Below are 23,868 nucleotides of genomic sequence, written 5' to 3' on the forward strand. Positions count from 1 at the left end.
TAAGAATTAATACACTCTGTGTTCATCTATATATACACACAAATAAATTCTAAAAATGACTGATTTGCTTATACACACATCTGAAATGGCTAAATAAACCTATTAATATACTTAGTCACTGCCATCATCGTCTAATAGTATTTACAGCTAAGTGCTGTTTGGACAATTCCTTACACCGCTAAATAAAGTGAATGCTATTGGCAACATTTGTAGATAAAGCGCCCATCAAACATGTTGTAAATCTTAATTTTCTCTACTGTCACCAGCAAGAGATATTCAGTTGCAAACTCAGTGCAAGGGCAAGCATGTCTCTTAAATTTAAGGGCTTGATTACTCCGAGTGTTGAAAAACATCCTCCCTGAATTACTTTAGCTACCAGTAACGTGTTTAGAAAATAATTTTTATATTTTGCTGTCACCCACAGAGAAGCTGGTATGCTAAATGTAACACTCTTCTTGTTGAACAACTCATGCATTTTAAATAAACATCAAACCCCAACGAAGGGGCCAATTTTGCTTTATAGGCAATATTTGTTCTCTTTATTAAGTATTGTATAGACCATCTGCAAAGATTTGCCTTATAGAACAAATAAATATCTGCTGCAACGGGCAATGGATGAATGGTGTTTTTTAGTTGACTTGGTTGTATTATCAGCAATGACATGAAATTGATTTGCCATCCAAATTCTCCAGTATATGTTTGTCTCTTGGGTTTGCTTCCAGTTAAGGATATAGTTAACATATTTCATTCCAATCAATTCAAAACTAAGGATTTCCTTCCATCTGTTTTGAACTGATATGCGGGAGGAAATCCGTAGATGTTCCTGTTTTCAGTAAACCACCTACTCACAGGGTTGTGTGTGTGTATGTGTTTAAAAAAAGGAGAGAGAGAGAGAAAAAAAGCTGTTGTTGACTCATGTTTGACGTTAAAAGTAGCAGAATCACTTCTGTATACTTTAGAATAGGAGATCCAGAGTGCGAAAGTGTTTTCTCCCTGTTTATGTTTAACCTCATGGTTTTTCTTGGATCTGATTCTTAGTAGGCGGTCTTATCTTACTGAAATTGCATCGACTACATCAACCCCCCCTTCAAGAAAAGGGTCCCATCTGTAAAAGCATGAAAATGCATCCTCCTGGGTTACTGTTTTCCTTCTTAGCAGCCTGGTTCATTTCCACAGTTGAAGGGCAGAGTCAGAAGGTAAGTTCGCAAGTCTTTATTTCACAGTTAAATGATCGTAGGAAATTACTCATTTTTAGATGGCGGCTGTGTTACTGAAGGATACACCCCCCAAAAAAAATTCAGTGTGAATTTAGTTATATGTTGAATCACCTCCCTAATTAAGCTTTAAGACAATCTGCTACCTTTCCTCTGTGTGTATGTAATATCTATAGTCTGTATTGTATATGTAAAATTAAGGATATGGAGTTTTGCTTGGATCTTAAGTAAACTTTGATTTACGCATTATCAGCACTAAATGCAAAGAGGATACAATAGCAGCATGAGGACTGTGGGCCCAATCCTCCAAGAGGCTGAGCATCCTCGACTCCCACTTACTTCACTGGTGTCAGGGGGACTTTTTCCCTGGTAGGACTGAGCTCTAAAGTGCCTCAGTGTTTTCTAAAAGTATTTCTAAACTGCAGCTGTAGAAAAGTTGGCTTGAAAACGGTTAAGGTTGACATTGTGCCCAAAGTGAGATTTAAGTGATGAGCCTTCATGCTTCTCAGAGAGACTGAGAAGATACCCTGTTTAAAACCCAACAGAAGCAAAACCCAGTCCAGAATCCAATCCCAAACCTGCCCAGGAGAGCATGAGGAGGTAGCAGTAAACTACTGCATGCTGATCTGTACAGCAGTATTTATTCATATCAGACAGTGCAGCTGTCTCAGTGAATGAACAAACAATGGCTTCTTCACTGTCAAAGGATTGTCTGTCATAGCTCACAGGTTTTAAAAAATGGTAAGATTTTACAATAAACCCTTAAAAACTTGCAATTGAAATCTCTCTCCTTACCAAATAAATAAAATCCCTTCATTCCTGCAGACTGGTTTGTTGTAGAGCTGCGTGTAAGTGCTAGATAGTGGACTTAGTGATTAGTTATTGTAGACTTGTATGTGAGTGCTATGTAGGTGTGTAATTAGATCTATCTAGGTGAATACCCTACACTGTTCACCGTTGTATCTGAGCACCTTGATGCAACAGGAAAAAAATGGTTTGAAACCTGTTTCTTGGCAGTGTCCGTATGAGTAATACGAAATGTTTTCCCTTAGATTTTTGTTTTGGTTCATACATCCAGTTCAGTTTTCATGTTTAGCAGCATTGTGAGGAATGTGCATGTGGCTTTATTTAGACTGGTTTTCTCAGCTCTGTGGTGATTAGCCGTTTCAGTAGGATGGAAGGCATGTTAATTCATATTACAAAGTGTCTGCTGCCACTGCGTTTCTTGTCTCCTGCTGACAGAGGAATAAACTAGCCTATAAAGTTACAAGTTGCGTGAGACATGTAGGAATCTTGTTCTCTAGTGGCTGAGTTGTGGAAGGGCTGCCCTCTACCAAACAGTAGAGAGGGGTTGGCAATGGAAGGAGAGACTTCAAGACTATTAGCAAAGGGAGCTAGGGATGGCCATCCATCTAAAAAGGCATGATTTAGGAGGAGGCAGAGCACTGAAAGGGCATTCAAATGCCCGAGCTTCAGGTGGCTCTTTTATTAAACAGATCAAAGGCAGGTGCAATGCAAAATTGGAGGGACTCTGTCTGGAAAGTGCAGCGAACAAGGAATCTAATGTATATTGTGTTTCTGTCATGCCTTCCAACCACGCTTTTCAAGGTGCCCTAGAAACATTAATGAATGAAGCATTGCCACCTCACTTGTGAAGGAGGGGAAGTAGATGGGGAAACTGAGGAATAGAGAGCATAAGTGACTTGCTCAAGGCCACCCAGTGAAACGGTGTCAGAACTGGAATGCAGGTCTTCTGTGGTACAGTCCCAGGCTCGAGCCACTGCTGCTGCTTTATCATACCTTGTTTTCCATATACAGTCTATAAAGAACACTGTTACCCTGTTCACCATTCCACTATGCACCACTCTGCCCTTTCTGTACAGACTGGGACCTTCCATAGTCACCCCCCAATGAGAGTCAGAGCTCCTACCCCGCAGATGCAGGCCATGAATTCCACTTTACCCATCCACTCTACCCATGCAGGCCTCAGACCTATTCTCCAAACCGGCCTAGGCCATCACTTGTACAGCAGGGCAGAGTCTCAGCAGGGTGGGTAGGATGGATTATAGTGTCATTTCTTTTTGGGTGGGCTGTCAATAATTCGAACATGCCACAAAGGCCATGGATGAATCAGTCCTGTTGGTGACAGTACTTTGTGGAGACTTTTCTCAGGCCTGAATCAGGTTGAGCAAAACAGGAGTGCATTGTGTTCTAGTGGGCAGAGCACTGGACTGGGACTCTGAAAAACTGGGTTCAGTTCCTGGCTCTCCCATTGTCCTGCAGCATGGCCTTGGGCAAATTACTTCACACCTTTTTCCCCTTCCACCCTTTGTCTTGTCTATTTAGTTTGTAAGCTCTTTGCAGCAGCGCATTGTGTTTGTGCACACCTAGCACAATGGGGCTCTGATTGTGGTGGGAGCCTCTATGTGCTAGAAAAAAGAGATCAATTATTTACAAAGAGAAGCAAAGTCAGCATCTGACCTCATCTTTGTTGCACAATAAGGAACGTTACCCACTAACATTTGTTACTCTAGTAAAAGAAAATAAGGTTAGAGTCAGGTCTTGGAGTCAGCCACCAGAATAGCTGTATTTGCACTGGTGCACCTTAACCCAGATCCAAGCAGGAGTAAGCTGCTACCAGTGTAAAGTCATGGTTTAGCCTGTCTGCATTTGTGGTTTGCACTAAAGTAGCTACACTGCCTGCTGGCCCCCCTTGATGAAATTCCCAGTGTAAACCATGGTCCTCAGGGTGGGGAGATAATGGGGGTAGATGAGATCAGTGACTAAAGTTAACAATTTAATGCTTTCCTATTTTTTTTTAAGTTAAAATCCATGCATTGCAATATCAAGACGATGTTCACCTTGGCTACACCTTGCACCTCCTGTGCTGTGGCCACCAAAGTGGTGTGTCCAAACGGGTGGATAAAGATGACCCAGGCGCTAGGAGAGAGAGGCTGCAGGTAAGGCCCATCTCCCTGTTCAGCCTGCCATATCAGGTTTACAGGCCATTCTATAACTCTTTTTATTTATTGTATATACTCACATATAAGTCAGCATTTCAAGGCATGTTTTTTGCAGGCCAGGGAGAAGTTGCCTTGTATAAGAATAAAGGAAGAGAGATGTGGCTGGTTTCTACCATTGGGTGGGGAGCAATATAATTCTGGTTTAGGGTTAAAGAAGAGGCAGCTTGAAGTGCATAGTTCATGTATGTGTACTCATGGTCATGTGTATAGATGTATAGATAATGAGTATTTAATAGTGATATTTCTTTAGTGCAGTCATCTGAAGATCTCAGAGAACTGAACAGACATTAATTCCTTACACTTCATAACCCTGTGGAGGAAACTGTGGCCAAAATTTTCAGATTTGAGCACCCAGAGTTAAGCACCAAAACCCATATTTAGGCACTTTTAATAAAAGTAGCCTGATTTTCAGAGGTAATGAGAATTCACAGCTCCACCTGAGTTCAGATAGGAGTTGCAGGTACTAGTACCCCTAAAAATCAAGACACTTTTATTTAGGGGCCTAAATACAGTCTATGGCCCCAATCCTGCAGCTTGTTTCTTGTGAATGGACCCTTGTGAATCCCCATTGGCTTCTGTGTGGTCACAGGGACCTGTATACCCAGAACAAGTTGCAGGATTGGGATGTGAGGTACTTAACTCTAGGCACCCAAGATTAAAAATGTTAGTCTGTGTGATTTGTCCAAGGTCACATATTGAGGCAAGGACAGAACCAGTTATAGACCCAGGAGCCATTACTTCCCTTCTGCTGTTCTAGCAACCAAACCAAATTCAATGTCACTTTTGAATTTTTTAACCCTCTTATTTCCCTTTTGATGTACTGCTTGTTCCTGTATTTTCTATGCTCATTCTGTTAAGCTGAACACATTTCTGTAGCTGAACTGTAATTGGAAAAGGGTGAAGGGAAAATGAATTTACCAAAAGGTTGTACAAAAACAGAACACTATAGATTATTATCTGCAAATCTAGTCAATAGTGAACTTTAGCAGTTAACATGGAGCTCTATTGTCCACTGTTTTCTGTGTCTTACTACTAGCTTGAAACATTTTAAAAATAGCCCCAGCCATTTTGCAGTTATTGCAGATGTATTTGGTGATCAGACTGGCACAATGAAAGCAGTAAAAGTGTGGAACAAGGCGCTTGAGTTGAGTCAATGAAGGAAGGTTAAGTTCTTGTCAAAGATAAATTTAAGGGAGTAATAATAATACAACTGGGCACTAATATTTTTTAACGTTTCCTTTATAAATGATGATGATTAAGATTCCTGAAGCACCTAGAGGCCCCAAGTGAGATCAGTGCCCCACTGTGCTAGGAGCTGTGTACACAAACAGTAAGAGACAGTCCCTGCTGTGAAGAGCTTATGCTCTAGATATGGCAGCCAGAGGGACAAGTGAGAGGAAGGATATCAGACTGATTTTATAAGTGAGGGAACATAGTGGTTTGTCCGAGGTTGCACAGGAAGTCTGTGGCAGAATTGGGAACTGACCCCGAAATTCCTGAATCGCCATCAAGTGCGTTAATCACACGGCCATTCCTTCCTTTGTGAATTAGATAAAGGATTAAAAATGCATTAGTGACTTTAAACTCACTACTCTGCACTACCATGCTGGAGATCAGCAGAGTGCATTGCTCTCTGGCTCTGACTCTGGAGCATCTTCCCCTGCCCCCACCTGCTCACAACATGACCTCTCTGTCAGAAGTGAGGCAAGGGAGCTGGTGTAAAGCCAGCCATGCCTGCTGTATATCAGCTTAGGTTTCTGACATGCTTCCCCACCACTCCAGAGGCGGAATCCTCAGTTTCCTCTTTAAGGCCACTTTAAGATCACTTTGAGCCCCTTCTGCAGCACACCGTGACCTTAGTGGGGCTGGTGATCTGTCTCCATCTCCCACAAACCTTGACCTTGCCAGTGAATATTTCATTATTCCCATGGATCACAAATATGAGGGAGGCAGAGAGGGTCAGTCTTGGAGACAGCGCAGCTCTTTCAGAGCTTTGAAGATGAAGACTAGGACTCAAAATCTGATCCAGTATTTGATTGGAAGCTAATGAATTAATTGGAGCCCTGCATAATATGACTTCCTAAGCCTGGGTTGTGCTTGTGGTTCCATGCCCCTGGACAGTGTATTGCACTCTTCATTCGTATGGAGTGGTTTTCAAACAGTTTACTCAGTATGAATCAAAAAGCAGCTCAGAAATCTCCCATCATTGTCCTGATCAGTCTGTTATCCAGTCCAATCTATATAGAATAGGTTGGGTCCCAAACTGTTTGTTACAATCACTGATCTTGGATTTTTCTGTTTAAGATACACAGTAAATCTTGAAGAAGACACCCTTTCCCTACCAGGGTGCAGTCACATGTGTAAGAAGGAAATTGAGGAGAAAAAATGCTGCCCGGGATTCTGGGGTACTGAGTGCTATGGTAGGTTCTTCATGGGTCCTTACAGCCATTGACAGGTCAAGGCACTTCAAAGTGCTGCCCTAGAATTAACAGTCCTGCAGGTCAACTCCATGGGGAGTGATTTGTTTTCAGGATTCTCTTTCATGTAGGGAAGTTTGAAGGTCTTGGGAAGGGAACTTCTCCCCTGCACATGATTTGAGCCCTGTTGTGTTTTGACTCATGGCAAAACTCCCTTTTGCAGAAGGTACTCTTATTTTTAAAAAAAATGTTTTAAAAGAGAATTTTTCTTTAAGAAAGTTTCCAAGGAAAAAGAGAGAGATTTCCTTCTGGGAACTTCAGTACCCCTATATACTCTGCAGTTCGTCACCTCTACAGCCACCATAACCACATGAAGTCTCCAGCCAGGAGTGAAAATAACCAATCTGAATCCTCAGTTATATTTCAGACCAAGCTATTTGAATCCGAAAATGTTTGGCTCATTTCCTGTTGTTTTAATACTTGCTGGTTGTAGTGAGGCCAAGAAGCTGAATTACTAAGGCTATGTCTACAACACAGCCTGTATCGGCATAACTTATGTCACATGGGGTGTGAATAAACCACCCCTGTGAGCGACATAAGTTACACCGACATAAACGCTCATGTGCACAGCCCTATGTCGGTGGGAGAAGCTCCTTCTGTTCGCATGCATGGGTTTTTTTATGCTGTCTCCCATCATCCTAGAGCATCTTCACCAGACACACTGCAGTATTGGTACAGCTGCGCCACTGCTGCGTTGTACATATAAACATGGCCTAAGTTACATGAGGCAAATCCCACACTCTTGCCAGCCCAGTTGAAAATAGAAAAGACTCCCCATTTCTGGAGAGGGCCTGAGGTGATGAGATTTCTAGCCTGCTTTCAGCCTTGGGTGGCTTGAATAAGCTTCTAGACTCTGTCAGAGCACAGCTGACCCAAAAGGCCAAGCATAACATTTTCAAAAGCAGCCCCCTCCCATTTTGGAGGACGCATTTGGAGACACCAGGCACCTGGTTTTCAGAGGTGCTACCCACCCCAACTCCAGTTGGAGTCAGTGGGAGCTGCAGGCACTCCACACCTCTGAAAAGTAGGCCTGGGGCTGTCTCAAATTGAGCTTCCAACATGACTGGCCTTTCCTGAATATTTGGCTGAAAATCTGTTCAGGTTTTCCCTGTTTCTAATGGAGCTAACAATAAAAGGCCTGATCCTGCAAAGATCTGAATGTCCTCAGCTCCCCTTGGCCTAAGTAAATTACAGCTCCTTAGAATCTTTTATAGCTCTTTGTCCCTAACAGAATGGATAATGTTTGTCATATATGACAACAGAAAAATAAAACCATTTGTGATCCAGTGGAGATAGGAACCCCCCTTTGTTAACACAACTGAAGCCACCTACAGGCAGACATTTCATTCCTTCTGAGTCCATTTGTTTGCAATAACAGTAATGGTTGTAGTAAACATGCATACGGGGACAGAGAAGTGTTGATTTTGCTAATCTGTGGCCTGCCTCCTGTTTGCCAGAATGCCCTGGTGGACCTGAAAAGCCCTGCAGTGGCCATGGGAACTGTTTGGATGGTATAACACGGAATGGAACCTGCACCTGTGAGGTCAGTATGGGATGTACTGTGAGGGGGCAGCAGGGAAGGCATTAATCCTCTGGCTGGCCAAAAGTGTATAGTTGCTTTCCGTGAGTGTACGGATTTGTAGGGGAGCAGGGCTGGCCCAGCTGTGGAGGACTAATGAATTCCTCTTCACATGCTGTACAAGTAGTGTGACCAGATGTCCTGATTTTATAGGGACAGTCCCGATTTTTGGGGTCTTTTTCTTATGTAGGCTCCTATTACCCCCCACCCCCATCCCGATTTTTCACATTTGCTATCTGGTCACCCTATGTACAAGGCACGTGCTATGAGGAAGCAAGGGCTGTGAGCGTTTGGAAGAATCTCTAGGAAGAGATGGAGCTGACAAGTGTGGGGGGATTTTCCCCATTCCCTGAGTGAAATAAGCTGTGTCCTATAGTTTCCCTTGGGCTGAAAGAAGGTCTGGTGTGTTTGGACCTTAATGGGCAGGACTTCCTTCACTTTTACTTTTTCTTTTTGACAATAATGTGCACACCAAGGAGTTTAGGGTCCAGATCCTCAACAGTGTTTAGCTGCCTAACTCCCATCGAAACGCCTAAATAGCTTGGAGGATCTGGGCCTTATACTCCACCTAGATGGGCAGAATCTTTACCAGTTCTAGCTGGGCTGTCCACATCAAACCACCCTCAGAGCCCAGTCCACCCTGCAATGTGGGGGTCTGGGTACCTATTCCTCTGACAAACACCCTCCAGAAGGTCGATGGTAAAAGGGACCTCTGTTCTGCTGTTACGGGCGCTCCTATGGATTCAGGTCAGTACTGCCCCTCATACAAGTCTTGTGGGAACAAGCTGAAAGACACCCCTCCTACATGATCTTAAATGTGCATGTGGTAGTTCACCTTAGAGGAGGCAATGAGGCAAAATTAAGCACACAGCTCCCTGGCCTTGTCAGGTCCTTCCTTGCTTCAGGTCTCACAGCTGAGACCTGCAGCTGCCTTGCAGTACCCATACACGCCTCATGTACCCAGCTGGTGCCTGAGAGCGTAGGAAGGGTCTAACCCAGTCATAAAAGAATTCACCCAGACACTGTGAGGATTGTAGAATCACAATCCCATTGACTGACTGCCGAGACCCGTGAGCGAGACCAAAAAAGGCCACAATTTGCAACATGTTCTCCAGATCAGCAGAAAAAGAGGCCAGATAAAAATTAAAACTAGGTTTAACGTATGTGGTTCAGCACAGCTAGTCTGAAAGGAAACTGGATATAGCAATAATTTAGGGCCTGATACTCAGCCCTATGAAGTAAACAGAAAATGTCCCATTGACATGAATGAACTTCGGATCAAGCCCTCTGAGAGAGAGCATGAGAGAACTGGTACTTTTGTTTCTAGTCATGATAAGGACATTGTTTCTTCAATGACTGCCATGATTGTTCTGCTGTTTGCTCATTGGTAAAATTACATCAACTCTCCTTTCTACTGCAAGGGCTATTGGTAAGGCACTTGTAAGAGCAGGTTTCTATGTTGTATCACCTGAGCATGAACAGAAAATAAAAAGGGGAAGAGGAGAGACGTAACAAGAGTTATTTATCACTTTGCAGTTTGAACTAAGTGATATCATAAGAAAATATGACTGACCAAATTTTTTTGCCCTTTTAGGGGAGGTATGGCGGCTCTGCCTGCCAAGATTGTCTGGATGAGAATCTGTTTGGCCCTGACTGTCAATCAGGTAAACTACAGCAATGAACAATCTAAATCAACTGCAAAGCGACATCCCCACGTACCACTAAATGAATGCAGTGGACAAGGATGGCATAGGAGGGCTGATCAGTGGAGAGGCGGGTGCTGCTGTCTGAAAATTATAACTGCAGCCTTTTTTCATCATTCTCCTCCTCCGGGACGAGGCTGTTTTGCATTTGCCTGACGGGGAGGATGCTGAAACTGTGGGATCAAGTGTGTAATGTGGGTCCAGCATTAGAATGTCTAAATCCCACTTCTGGGCACTGGAATCAGCACTGAGACTTGTTCACGCTGGTGTTCCTCACCTACTCCTGAGCTCCCAGATGTGGATTTGGGCATCCTGTTAGGGTGCCCACATTGGAAAGTTAAGCCCACAGTTGGTGGCCTTAATCATTGGGAATAGGGTGAGCAGTTTGCCACACACTTGTAAGCTTGTTATTCCTATATTCAATAAACAGAAAAATCATCACAGCCATCACACCCTTTTAGTATGGGTGTTCTCAGTCTCTCCCACCTGGGATCTCAGATCAGTCCCTTTTTTCTCCTATCCCCTCTTTCCCACTGTCCTTTGCATCCATAACCCAAAACTCTCTGCAGTTTTTAGTTTAAAAAAAAACAACAACAAAAAACAAAACCACACATCTTCTACTGCTACCCCCGTTCCCGACCGCTGGCTGCTTGCTGCTTCCCTCCCACCCCCAAGCATGTCTTAGCTTCCCCCATGTTGCCCTTCCCATGAAGCTAATAAATTTGATGTTGGCAGAGATCCCTGCACTTCTTCTCACACGTTGCATTTCATAGAGCCAGATTATGCCTGCCCCCTCTTCACCCACCCTTGTATTGGCATAGGGAATAGCCAAGATCCTCATGCTTGCATTCAAGGAGTGATAGCATCTTTAGTGACACTGTCCCCTGGCCTCTCTTCTTCCATGCTAGCAGGTGGACTGCAGCAATCACTAGAGGAGGAGGGGACGGAGGACTCTGAAAAGGTGGTGTGGATGCTGCATTTGAGCGGCATGCTCCACCCATGGCCGTGTTTTGCCTGCCCCTGCACTTCCCAGACAGGGATTCAGTGCTCTTAGTCCCTGCACCCTCCACCTTTTGAGACTGGCTTGCAAAACCTCATTATGGCCCTGGCCTCTAAGAGTGAGAGGCTAAAGTACAGTTGCCTGTAGACTAAGGTGTCCAGATGGCCTGATATTGGGGGCTTTGTCCTATATCCTATTATCCCCCCATGCTGATTTTTCACAGTTGCTATCTGGTCACCCTACTGTAGACTTAAAAGCCTGGATTGGATTTATAAGCTTTCAGTGTGTTTAGCGGATGTATCCCAAGCGCCCATGCTGTTCCCTGCAGCTTCCAGTACGTGCTTGTGTGGGTTTCTCTTGCAGTGTGTGACTGTCAGCATGGAGTGTGCAACCACGGGATCTCTGGTGATGGAAGCTGTACCTGCCATGGAGGTTACACTGGCCCGAAGTGTGATCAAGGTAAATGTTGGCATTTCCCTCACAAAGAATTTAGAAATCATGAAGTGGGCTCAATATATGTGCCCCCAGAGGAGAAGCTGTTTAGACCTAGGAAAGGCTGGGAAGGAGGAGAAATAGTCTGAAAATGCAGAGGAAGGATGGGCTTGTGGTTAAGGAACTGAGTGAGGACTCAGGAGAGCAAGAATCAACCCCGGCTCTGTGACAGACTCCGGCTTTGATCATGGGCAAGTCGCACATCCTTCTCTGGGCCTCAGTTCCCCATCTGTGCAATGGAGCTAATGCTTCCTTTCTTCTACCCTTTGTCTGCCTTATCTGTCTAGAGTGTAAACTCCTTGGCATGGGCAGTTTCCTTACTATTCACATGTGCTGTTCACTGTGCCTAGCACAACAGGGCCCCAGTCTTGGTCTGGGGCCTCTGCATACTACTGAAACCCAAATAATAATAATAGGAATCATTTAAATTATTTCTTGGCCTCCTCAGATGATAAGCTGTATTATCCAGAGGCATCCGCTGCACCTGAGGGAACCATCCCTTTGTTTTATGATTTCAGAACTTCCCCTTTGCAGAGGTAAAGCCTGCGGGAACAATGACCAGTGTGTGTTGGTGAATGGGAAGGCAATATGTGACTGCATGCCAGGCTATAGAAAGAGTGGGAGCATATGCCAAGGTGAGACACCTCCCTGTGACCAAATCCTCCTAATCCTATATTCAGGACAATCTCCTGTGACTGGATCCATGTGGTGTGGGGCTGCCAATGATGCACCAAACACTGCTGCATCTCTAGCAGAATGGGGTTGTGCTGCCATGTTTTCCCACATGCGTGGGGCCCAAGCCTGAGCCCTTGACTTGGGCACAACTGAGTGTCATGGGCTGTTCTGAAGTCAACAGATTTCTGTGTAAGGGAGCTTTGGAAAACCAAACTAAAGACCTCGAGGCTGCTCCTTGTGTAGGTAGGCGAGCTGGAGGGAATGTGTCGTGTTGGGACAGGATTCTGGAGAGTTAATCAGTTCTGTGTGAATAATCATACGGTGCAGCCAGGCTAAATAAAGCATGTAATCATGTACCTCACTGTGGAGTCTCTGGGCTTGTCTACATGGACATATAGTTTGTGGCAAGCTGGGGTGTCAATCTACCCCACGCTAGCCAGATGTGCACTGCCCCACTTTGAAATGGGAATAGATCAAGTGCAGTAGGAAACTTTTTGTGTGCCGCAGCAGGTCCCCATGGACAGTTAGTGCATGACAGGCTAGTGCGGGGTGGCTTTATACCCCAGCTTGCCGCGAACTAAGTGTTCATATGGAGAAGTCCTCAATGACCTAATGTTTAGGAACTCCTGGTAACCTGGGCCATAAAAGCACTTTTTTCTCTGTGTCTGTGCTAGGCTAATGTGCCAAAATGGAGCTGGGAGTGCCAGTTTTAGATGACATGTAAAACTGTGCAACTTTAACAGCTGCTGTTTTCCACCCCAGAGGTGGCTGCATTTCATGAATTGATAGTGATCTCTCTCTCTCTCTCTCTCATTTAAAATTTGTTTTATGTTCATGAATTGCTTTTCCTAGGACTAAAAGACACTACTATTTAAACATAAATTACTATCTAGAGGTGGATGGATCCAAACACCCTACACATTTGGTGACCTTAATGGACCAAAACTCTGGTTTCAAATACCCTCAGAGTTTGTAGAAGTTCAGATAGAGACCCAAACTTCTCATCTCTGGCCCTTCTCTTATTAACTTTTACGCTATTAATATGAAATAAGAACTGCTCAGCTCGCTCATCCAAATCCCTCAGCCAAAAAATCTCCATTGTCTGACATTGGGTTATATGAGTCGAAAAGTTTCCCAGTTTAAACTGAATAAATTCCACATCCCCCATTATGTTTGAATCAGAGGGTTTCTACATGTAGTACTTCAAGTGCTGGTTTTTAATGAGAAACTTGGTTATGCTCCCCTCTCATCTCTTTGTGTTTACGTATAGCTCAAGATCCTTGTACTTCATCACCATGCTCCTCGTTAGCTGTCTGTAAGGCTCTAAGACCAGGAAAATATGAATGCACTTGTAAAGATGGTTATCATGGAGATGGGAAGATATGCCAACCCATCAATCCATGCATTATCAATAATGGAGGCTGCCCTGAAAATTCCACCGTCTGTATCTATAAAAGCCCAGGAAAGGTAAGGTGAAGAATTGCATCTAATGAATTTGTATGTAGCAGTAGAAAACCAGGTAACTAATTCTTCCAGTGAGTCTTGCTGGGTTAAATTGCACTGGTCAAAGCTGTTATTCTAACTTTGTTTTTGCAAGGATAGATCGTCTAAACTCTTTGTGGGATGCTCTTGAATACAAGTTGATCTGTGATTGCAAGATTTTAATCATCTGATTTTGCTTTCCTTAGTCATCTTGTGTGTGTAAGCCTGGAATGAGTGGCCTGAACCCTTCAGCAGGCTGCTCGTTTGTCAGTGTCTGTCAGCGGTACTTCTGTGACGTGAGTTCAAAATGTAAAATCAGTCCAGATGGGACTGCCAGGTAGGTTGCTCCAAAAAGTGCCATTAAAGATGCATGTTTTTGTAACTAAAACAAGGCTTTTATTTGGATGAGCTGAATAATATTGGAAAACCAGAGACATAGGTAGGGAATACTGGCTATGGTCAGGGTTTTGAAAAGAACAAAAGAGTCCATTGAAACAAATAAAAATCTTACATAAGTAGCTGTGACAGCCCCTCACCTGGGCCATAAGAGGGGTTGAACGTGGGACATTCGGTGTTTCATCAGCCACTTGAGATAAAGGAGTAACCTCATTAGCTGGCATGGGTGGCAGGTTTGTAGAAATTTTGGTGGTGCCCAGAACCCGCCCCCCCCCCAAACTCCACCCCCCACCTGCCTAAGGCTCTGGGAGGGAGTTTGGGTGGGGGGAGGAGGTCTGGGGTGTAGGCTCTGGGATGGAGTTTGGGTGCTGGGTGGAGGCTCCGAGCTGGGGCAGGGGGTGGGGGTGCAGGAGGGGGTGAGGGATGCAGGCTCTGGGAGGGAGTTTGGGAGTGGGAGGGGGTGCAGGGGTGAGGGCTGTGGGGCTGAGGATGACGGGTTTGGGGTGTGGGAGGGGGCTCAGGGCTAGGGCAGAGGATTAGGGTGTGGGGGGATGAGGGCTCTGGTTGGGGTTGAGGGGTTTGGGATGTTGGAGAGACTCATGGCTAGGGTGGAAGGGCAGAGTAAGGGCAGCCTGCCCTGCCTTTAGTGGATGGGGGGCACTAGGACCCTGCGGCAGAGCAGAGTCAGCGTGAGCTGCAGGCCCCCGGGCCGGGGAGGTGAGCGGGAGCAGCAAGTGGGGGCCAGGGGACACTCGGGGGAGGCGTGTGGGGGTGGCAGGTGGGGCTGGGCCCTGAATATTGGTGGAGCCCAGGCACCACGAGTGTATATAACTCGCTGCCCCTGTTAGCTGGTAGCAGTAGTAAGCTATCTAGTGGCACAGACACGTGAAGAGGGACACAGCACACCCTTTGCCAGCATGTTACTCCTGGGCAGGGCCCTGTGATGTGTGTTTGACGAAAGAATCTTCAACACTCTTCCAGGGTAGGCCCATGAGTAGGAGAATGAATGAGGATTTTAGGCCAGTTTAGTGCTGGGTATGACTGCTCAGCACAGTGGAGAGACATACTAAAACTATCCTTAAAACGATTCCTGTAGAAGAAAAAAGTGCTCATCTGAGCAAACACTTTGGGCTCAATCATGCTTCATGTGAGGCTGAGCTACCCTAGGAAAGGGGAGCACTGCCTGAGCCACCGTGTCTGGGAACATCCCTGGCGTAATGCCTTTTGGGCCCTGGAGGGAGCATGGTGAGGGGTGTCTCTTGCTACTCTGTACAAAAGGAATAGCCATGGCCTTTTGCGGGGACAGGAGAGGGAAGCCATGGCCCCATCTCTGATGCTGTCCCTCAGGCACCATTAACGCTGCTGGCTGCACTAAAAGGTCTCCCCCTCTTGTGCTCCCCAGCCCAAATCAGACAAATTTGGCTTCACTTCTGGGGATGTGCAAGGTGGGGGAAGGGCTCCCTGCTCACTCTTCTTCTTCTAGTGCCTCTGCTCTGGAGCAGCCATTATTTGGCCCTTTGCGAGGCTGGAGCCATGTAAACCTCCTCCCCTGGCCTTGTGTGTGGCAGTCTGCAATTCTGAAATAACAATAGCTGAGCTGATACTTGGATTGAACCCAGACAGGAAAAAGTGCAGTTTTCAGACTGTGATTCCAAGTAGCTGCTGTCTGATTGCTGCAAAGCTGTGTGAACTGGGGCAGAGATTTTCACATGCAGATAAGCTTTGTTGCAAAACTCATTAGCCTGCCTGGGGCCTCAATATGCCTAGAGCTGGCTCTTGGAAAACACTGGGCAGTCTGAATGGACCAGTGGAGCTGGAAATCCACTGAGATGAGTAGAAGTTGAGGGCTCTGGGACATAGTATTAGAAAAATAACATTCCCTAGATTGGCACTAATACCTTGGGTGTGAAGCATGGTCTCAAGTGCTCAGATACTAAACAGCTCAATAGCTAGGCCTTGGGTAGGACTGGAAAACTCCAAAGGGAATCTCAGGACCATTAGGAAGTGCTTTGGGTGGTTCCTTAGATGGTGCTCTTTCTTCTGAGTTGGTTCTGAACCCCAGGCATGGTGCAAGGGGCAGCTCGGCTGCTGCTTTTGGAAGAGATGTAAAACCAAGGTCCTGACCGACTGTGGCCGTTCAGATTCGCTGGTGACAGGTGTGGCCAAGAGTGTTTTATCCCACGTGTACCTGGTGAGATGAGTGTGACTTCATCTCTTGGCTACTGACATTGCAGCTGTGGCCCACTGCTGCATCTGTCACCTCGAGGTGAGATTGTCATATGCTCTATATGAACAACACCTGAAGACTATCTGAAAACTGAAACTGGTGCAGAATGAGGCCACTTGCTCATTAACCTGGGTGTTTCAGTGCATCAACTTGCTGTTCATGACTGTAGCGGGGCAACGACTCACAGGCACAGTGCCTCCTTCTGGTCGTCCAGGGAATTAGTTCGCCAGCCTCCAGAGTGCTCTCTGCAGACCGGTGTCTCACCTTGCCGCTGGCCCCCATGTCCCTCCCGGACCCCAGTGCCCCTTCTCTCAGGGTTCTGCCCCCTGCAGTACCCTGCAATCTCGCTAGGTCTCCCCTCCCCGGGGAACCCTCAACCCCCTATCCTCACCTCGCCTCAGTCTTGGGCTACTGCCAGTCACCATCTAGCCCCCGCTCCCTGGGGTGGACTGCAGTATAATTGCCACTCATCGGCAAGGAGGGTTTGGACCTGCTGCCTCTGCCTACCCTTGGGTTGCCCCTCTGCAACCCTACTACCTTTTCAGCCTTTAGCAAGGCCTGCAGCCTGGGGGGTTTCCAGGCCGGAGCTCCCCAGCTCCTCTGGCCTTTCACCAGCCCTGCTCCACTCTGGGTACCCTGTTCAGCTCCCCAGCAGCCAGGCCTGTCTCTCTCAATAGCTAGAGAGAGACTCAGCTCTGGCGTAGCAGCCCTTATATACGGCCAGCTGCGGCCTGATTGGGGCATGGCCCCAGCTGACGCTGCTTCCCCAATCAGCCTTGCCACAGCCCTCTCAAGGGCTTTTTTTAACCCCTCCAGGCAGGAGTGGGGTGACCACCCTGCTTAGGGTTACCATATTGGAGCCCCTGAAAAAGAGGACACTCCAAGGGGCCCCAGCCCTGCCCCAACTCCGCCCCTTCCCCGCCCCTGGCCCTGCCCCAACTCCGCCCCTTCCACAAAGTCCCCGCCCCAACTCCGCCCCCTCCCCTGAACGCTCCTCCCCTCCCCTGCTGCCCGCGAATCAAATGTTCGCGGGAAGCCTGAAAAACGCAGGCAGCAGGTAAGCTGGGGCTGGGGCTGGCGGGGGCACGAGGAGACGCAGCCCAGTCCGGCCCCCCCGGCTGAGCGGCTCCTTCCGGCGGCCGGCCAAGAGGCTCTGGCCCCGGCGGCTCCGGCCCGGCTCGGGCCCTGGGGTGCCGGCCGAGCACCCCCAGCCCTGGTCGCTCCGGCCCAGCTTGGCTCGGGCCCCGGATCCAGCTGCCGGCCAGCGGCCGAGCACCCCCGGCCCCACCAGCCCCGGCCGAGCAGCTCCGGCTCGGCCCCGGCCCTGGCCGAGCGGTGCTGGCCAAGCGGTGACGGCCGAGCACCCCCAGCCCTGGTTGCTCCGGCCCAGCTCGGCTCGGGCCCCTGTTCCGGCCAGTGGCCGAGCACCCCCGGCCCCACCGGCCCGGCCGAGCAGCACCGGCCCGGCCGATCCGCTCCGGCTGAGCACCCCCAGCCCCGGTCCCAGCAGCTCCGGCTCGGCTCGGGCCCCGGTTCCGGCCGAGCACCCCCGGCCCAGCCCCGGCCGAGCGGCGCCGGCCGGTGGCATCCCAGCTCACAGCCGCCTCCTCCCGGGCTTCGGCTGCTGCTGCACTGGGGAGAGCGGCGGGAGCCGGGAAAGTTGAACCCCGGGGAGGAGGCGGTCCCCTTACCATGCCTCCCTATTTTCCCGAACATGTTCGGCTTTTTGGAAATTTCTCCCGGACGGGGATTTGAGGACCAAAAAGCCGGACATGTCCGGGAAAATCCGGACATATGGTAACCCTAACCCTGCTACAATGACACAGTGGTTAAAAGGCCCAAGTCCTGTCTACACTAATACACTATTGCTACCGCCAGTGCAGCTGCTCTGTTGTTGGAAAATCAAATGCCCTAATATAGTCAAGGCCTCACAAAAAACACCTTCCATCAGTGCTCTATAACTTGCACTGGCTGCCTATAAGCTTCTGGGTGGAGTTTAAGTTGTTGGTTTTCACTTGTAAATTCCTAATGGTTTGGGTTCTGCGCAGGGTAAGAAACCACCTCTCCACTATGTATTACTGCCCTAGTTGTGATCAGTGGCAGCACTCCCCTGGATTTAAACAAGGAGCTGCAGGCAGGGTGCTGTCCATGAAGGATGTTCAGCTTTGGAATTCACTCCCTGCTTCCCCAGAGCTTAGATTTATTAACCTTCTGCACATCCTGCAGAGCCCATCCTTTCTGTCTGGCATTTGGAAGTAGTAGGTTAATGGGTGTCAAATACTTTTGTTTTGTTTTGTTTTGTTGAGTATTTCAAATTCTCAGTATAATGGGTATCTTGTTTAATGTGTAGTTCCCAGGTAGCATCTTCAGATACAAAATATTGCAACACTGTGTTTTTGGATTGCTAATTCTATTTCATATGGAGGGGGGTGGATTTGATCTGATGGGTCTCATCAGTCTCTCCACCTCCTATGTTGTTCCACCCTGCTATTTATTTAGGTTTTAACAGATTAGTGTGTAGTCAACGTATCTACTCTATATAAATGAATCACATCCAGACTTTATCAAGCATAACATGAACTGTTTTTGTAATGACTATTATTTCTCACTCGTATCTTACTCTTTAGGTGTGTCTGCAAAGATGGGGAGATTGGAGATGGGAGAAGTTGCTACAAAAATCTCATGAGTGAGATCTCTCAGATTAATACTCGAGGAAGATGGTACAAGAAATTAAACAGTGCAAACAAAATGTTTGGTAATGCTCTTCTGAATTATTTTGGGGAATGGAGCTAAGATGGGGCTAGGGGGCTTCCAGTGAATGGTTAAGACTCGAAAGAAAACTGAGCTGTCTAATATTATATGAAAAGATAAGGCAGTGTCGAGGAAGCTACATCTGAACTCTTCCTGCATGATGGGGCTCTTGCCAGCTCTGCGCATGCTAACAAACCACAGAGATGATTCCTGTGTGAGAGGTATTAGTGCTGATTGACCGTCCTAGTGACTGAGGTCCTCTACCCACAAAGCAGGTGAAGCGTAGACCTGGGTGGCATAAGCTTCACCACATCAGTCCATCAACGCACCTCAACCAGCAGGGACTACTTAGATGGTTGTTCGTACTTCATTACTCATTCATTCCTTGGGCTCTTTGTTAAGACGTCCAAAAATGGTACAAATAATGATAGAGGTTTTGGGCTGTGGATACTTGTTCACTAAAGACTTGATGGAGATCCACCTCCTTGATTTCATGTAGGCCACCAAACAACCCTCAGACAGCAGGCTTGATTTGAGCTGGTGCTGTAGAGATGAAAGACTTCCACTTCTTAACCAAGGCAGAGCTCTGCACACATGGGGGGTGTAGTAGTAGGATTTTGTTCATATTTTATATAATTTAAAATCAAAAATAAAGAATAATAATGTAGCATGTATTACATGTGTTAGTGTATGATTTGATCATATCCTGCCAGACACCCTTTCTGAAAGCAAAAAGGAATGGCCTAATGGGCCATTGGTAAAGATGCAACAGCCAGTGTCTGAGCTGATTTCACGGCAGTAACAGACCTTTTCAGGTCACCACTTTGTTGTAGGTTTAGTATTTTAAAATAAGTAAAAGAATGCAATCGTTTTCTCTTGCATTGCAATTTGATGTTCCTGTTCAAATGCTCTGTGTAAATCAGTTCTGTTTTGTGTGTGAATGAGAGATGTATGTGTGTTTAAAAAAAAAAGTGTAAAGGCCATCACCAGACCAAATGTTCTTAAAAAAACAACAACAACAACAACCAACAACCCAAGGACAAACGTAAGGGCGCCAAAAGATTGCAACACGCCCCTATTAAAATGTCAGAGGGCAAATTAACGACTCTAAAAAATAAAACAAGCACCTATCAATAATAAAAAAAATAGCTGTAATCAAAACCAGAATGGAATAACTCCCTAAAAAATTTAATAAAAAACAAAAAAAAATAAAAAAAACAAGCACTCGTCAAACAACAATTAATTACAGCATGACGGTGCAAAACTCATTGGTCCCAATAAAAAAAACACTATATAAACAGGGTGCCTTGCCATAAAACTTTGGGTTTGTCCTGCCAAGACTTCCCCAAAGCATCGTATCGCAACCAACAAAACCCAGCTCCTACCTACGCGTAATCAACCTATCTGGCCACTAAATTAATCCGAACTCTAAATTGATAACTATAACATCGACTGGCGGAATAGTGTATGTGTGTAAATAAATGCATATGCTAATTGTTGTATTTCCAGTAAATGCGGCGTATTGTCTTTTCCCCTGAAAAAAATCCCGGGTGCTTCTTATAAGCATAATGGGGGGTTGGAGGGTGGAATGTGTTAATGCAATGTGAAGGCTGCACATTTAGGCCCCAACCCGGCAAAAGCTCATTTTTATACAAACTTTCCTAAATAGTTTGTGCAGTTGGGCGCTTGGCTGCTGATCCAAAGCCCACTGAAGTCAGCGAAAAACTCTCATCAACACCACTGGGGTTTGGATCAGGCCCTTAAAGAATTAATGCGATGAAGTCTAACTATACCCAGAAGTGCCTCATCTTTGTGCAGAGACCAAGAGAGTTCAACCCTACACATCAGAAAGTTATAAGCATGTGAAAACTCAGACTTAGGGTACGTCTACACTTACTTCCTGGTTCGGCGGCAGGCAATCGATCTTCTGGGATCGATCCCGGAAGTGCTCGCCGTCGACGCCGGTACTCCAGCTCGGCGAGAGGAGTATGTGGCATCGACGGGGGAGCCTGCCTGCCGCGTCTGGACCCGCGGTAAGTTCGGACTAAGGTACTTCGAATTCAGCTACGTTATTAACGTAGCTGAATTTGCGTACCTTAGTCCGAAGTGGGGGGTTAGTGTGGACCAGGCCTTAGTGTTGAAACTGTTATGCAAGGTTAGGCCTTGATCTAAAACCCATTGAAGGTAACAGAAAGATGTAACCCTTAACTAATAGCATTCACTGCCAAGCTAGCGTTGTGATATCCCACTATCAATCCCCTGATCCATCCAGTTCCCCATAAATTCACTCTGGTCACTCACTTTAGGCTGAAGACACAGGGATATGTTAACCCCCCCTTCCCCAACAAGAGGAATAATAAAACTGGTAATTTATGTTGTTCTGTATGCTTAGTAACTGTTTTGGGGTTTTGTTTTTTAACAGCTTCAGGGTGTTCTTTGGCACTGACAAAATATGGGCCTTTCACTGTCTTTGTGCCAAGCCTTCAACCGTATAGTGAAAGAACTGACTTCAACGTAAGTGTCACCCCCTTTTAGTAACCTCACTTCTTTATGCATTGAGTTCTGTAGCCTTTAAAGAGTAGCTGACATGTCAGAGAGAAACTTTGGAATGCATTATGTTTAGAAACAATTCCACTGAGATACAATTCAGACTATGGCTGAGATTAATTTTAATGGGAGATGCTAAATCCCCTGCATTGGTTGAAAATCTCAACCTCCCTTTCTTTTCTCCTTTCTTTATTAATAAAGACATTTTTTTACCGCTGAACATGATTTTGAATGTTAGCTCTTGATTGCGCTAATCTCTGCTTGTGACACAGTGATAATTCTCAGCGCTTTGTATGCCTTTTACTTTTTAAGGTTGGGATATTCAAAAGCACTCAGCAGTGGCCTAATTTTTCTCCTATTAACATCAGTGACTGAGTGCTTTTTAAAATCCCACTGTAAACCATTTCTAAAAATATGAATGACTCCTTAGCCCCCGTGACGTTAAGTATTAACTAGAGATGGGCTTGAGCAGAACCTGGGATCCAAACTTTGAGGGATTCAGAACCCAACCCAGATCTGAATGTTGCAAATGTCTCTTGTAAAGACAAGAGGTTGAACCAAAACTCTGCATCCAAAACTCCTCCAGACTCTGGCTTATTTGTTACCTACATCCAGGTTTTGCGTCTTGGGGCCATCTCTTAGTATGATGCTCAAAGCGATGGGTATCAGAGCCAAGATGAGAGCTCAGCAGTCCCTTATTCCCAGTCCTGTGCTGTAGTAGACCATGCAAATCCCTCTCATGCTACCATTTTAAATGTTTTATTAAATTGTATTCATTTTAACATTTGTCACAAATGCAACCAAACCAACCATAAAACAGATGGAAACACTTGTATACCATTTCCCCTGTAGAATGAAAAACTCTGCCAAAGATGATCAGACAGGAGGTACACGTGCAGGTTATTCAGCAGGCATTTAAAACAGACTAAGCCAGCTTTCTGCTTGAGTTACATCTCAGAACTTGTTACCTTAGAATACTCAGAAACAAGGATGAAATACCTTTAAAAAATACTCCAAACTGGCTTGTCGGACTTTGTCAGAAATGTAATTCCTACACATACAGCATAACAAAAATAACTGTGCAATCAGGGAAACTTAAAAAAATATATAATGTACTTAGCAAGTCGTTGATAAAACTGTGTGGGCCACATTGTACCATGCATTGTTGAGCAGAAGTTTCCTTTGAACCCAATGAGTAGCTGTGCCCCCAAATTAATTGGTAACGTATGCCCCAATGTAAGCAAAGAGAATTTACATCAGGACTTAGGCCTTGTGAAACATTGGATGTGGAATTTGGATGGAGGGGCAGTCTTATAATTTGTCCAAATCCAATAGGTTTCTCTCTAGATCAGCCCCTTAAAATCACTTGCTTTTGGATCAGACTCTCATTCTTGCTCATGCACACACAAATAGCTTCAGCCAGAAGCTATTGGCTTGTTGCAGGAATCATTGGGTAAGGGTCTATGGCAGGGGTCTCAAACTCAAATGACCACAAGGGCCACATGAGGACTAGTACATTGGCCCGAGGGCCGCATTACTGACACCTCCCCCCCGCCACCCTCGGCCCCGCCCCCACTCCACCCCTTCCATGAGGCCCCGCCCCTGCCCTGCCTCTTCCCACCCCTTCCCTGCTCCCATTCCAACACCTTCCCCGAAATCCCCACCCCAACTCCACCCCCTCCCTGCCCCCAGGGGGTGCAGGAGGGGTGTGGCAGGGGCTCAGGACAGGGAGTTAGGGTGTGGGGTGCAGGAGGGGTGAGGGGTGCAGGAGGGGTGCGGCAGGGGGCTCAGGGCAGTGGGTTGGGGTGTGGGGTGCGGCAGGGGATCGGGGTGCAGGAGGGGTGCGGCAGGGGGCTCAGGGCAGTGGGTTGCGGCAGGGGATCGGGGTGCAGGAGGGGTGCAGTGGGGGCTCAGGGAAGGGGGTTGGGGTGCAGGAGGGGTGTGGGGTGTGGCAGGGGGTCGGGGTGCAGGGTGAGGCAAGGTGCTCAGTGCAGGGGGTTCAGCTGCAGGAGGGGTTCGGGGGGTGGGCTCTGGCCCGGCGCGCACCGGGGGCAGGGCAGGCTCCCTGCCTGCCTGCCCTGCCCTGCCCCCGCACCGCTCTGGGAAGCAGCCGGAACCTGGGGGAGGAGGGGCACAGGGGTGTGTGTGTTGCTGTTGCTTCAGGCACCGCCCCCAGCAGCTCCCATTGGCCGCGGTTCCCCGTTCCCGGCCAATGGGAGCTGCTGGGGGCGGTGCCTGAAGCAACAGCAACACACACACCTCTGTGCCCCTCCTCCCCCAGGTTCCAGCCGCTTCCCGGAGT

The 23,868-nt window shown here is 46.9% G+C and overlaps 1 protein-coding gene across 1 annotated transcript in view; it reads left to right on the forward strand.

Annotated features, from left to right (window-relative positions):
• The first annotated feature begins 963 nt into the window (after nt 1-963).
• STAB1 (stabilin 1) overlaps nt 964-23,868 on the forward strand; it is a 109,708-nt gene continuing 86,803 nt past the window's right edge. The window contains exons 1-11 of the mRNA XM_065407955.1: nt 964-1,196; nt 4,038-4,174; nt 6,542-6,657; nt 8,172-8,257; nt 9,888-9,957; nt 11,360-11,455; nt 12,007-12,123; nt 13,434-13,630; nt 13,852-13,982; nt 18,896-19,023; nt 21,442-21,533. Of these exons, the coding sequence (XP_065264027.1) occupies nt 1,116-1,196; nt 4,038-4,174; nt 6,542-6,657; nt 8,172-8,257; nt 9,888-9,957; nt 11,360-11,455; nt 12,007-12,123; nt 13,434-13,630; nt 13,852-13,982; nt 18,896-19,023; nt 21,442-21,533 (1,251 nt within the window). The 5' untranslated portion in view covers nt 964-1,115. The remainder of the gene's footprint in view (nt 1,197-4,037; nt 4,175-6,541; nt 6,658-8,171; nt 8,258-9,887; nt 9,958-11,359; nt 11,456-12,006; nt 12,124-13,433; nt 13,631-13,851; nt 13,983-18,895; nt 19,024-21,441; nt 21,534-23,868) is intronic.

This window comes from Emys orbicularis, chromosome 7 (assembly GCF_028017835.1).
Source record: "Emys orbicularis isolate rEmyOrb1 chromosome 7, rEmyOrb1.hap1, whole genome shotgun sequence".
Lineage (NCBI taxonomy): Eukaryota > Metazoa > Chordata > Testudines > Emydidae > Emys > Emys orbicularis.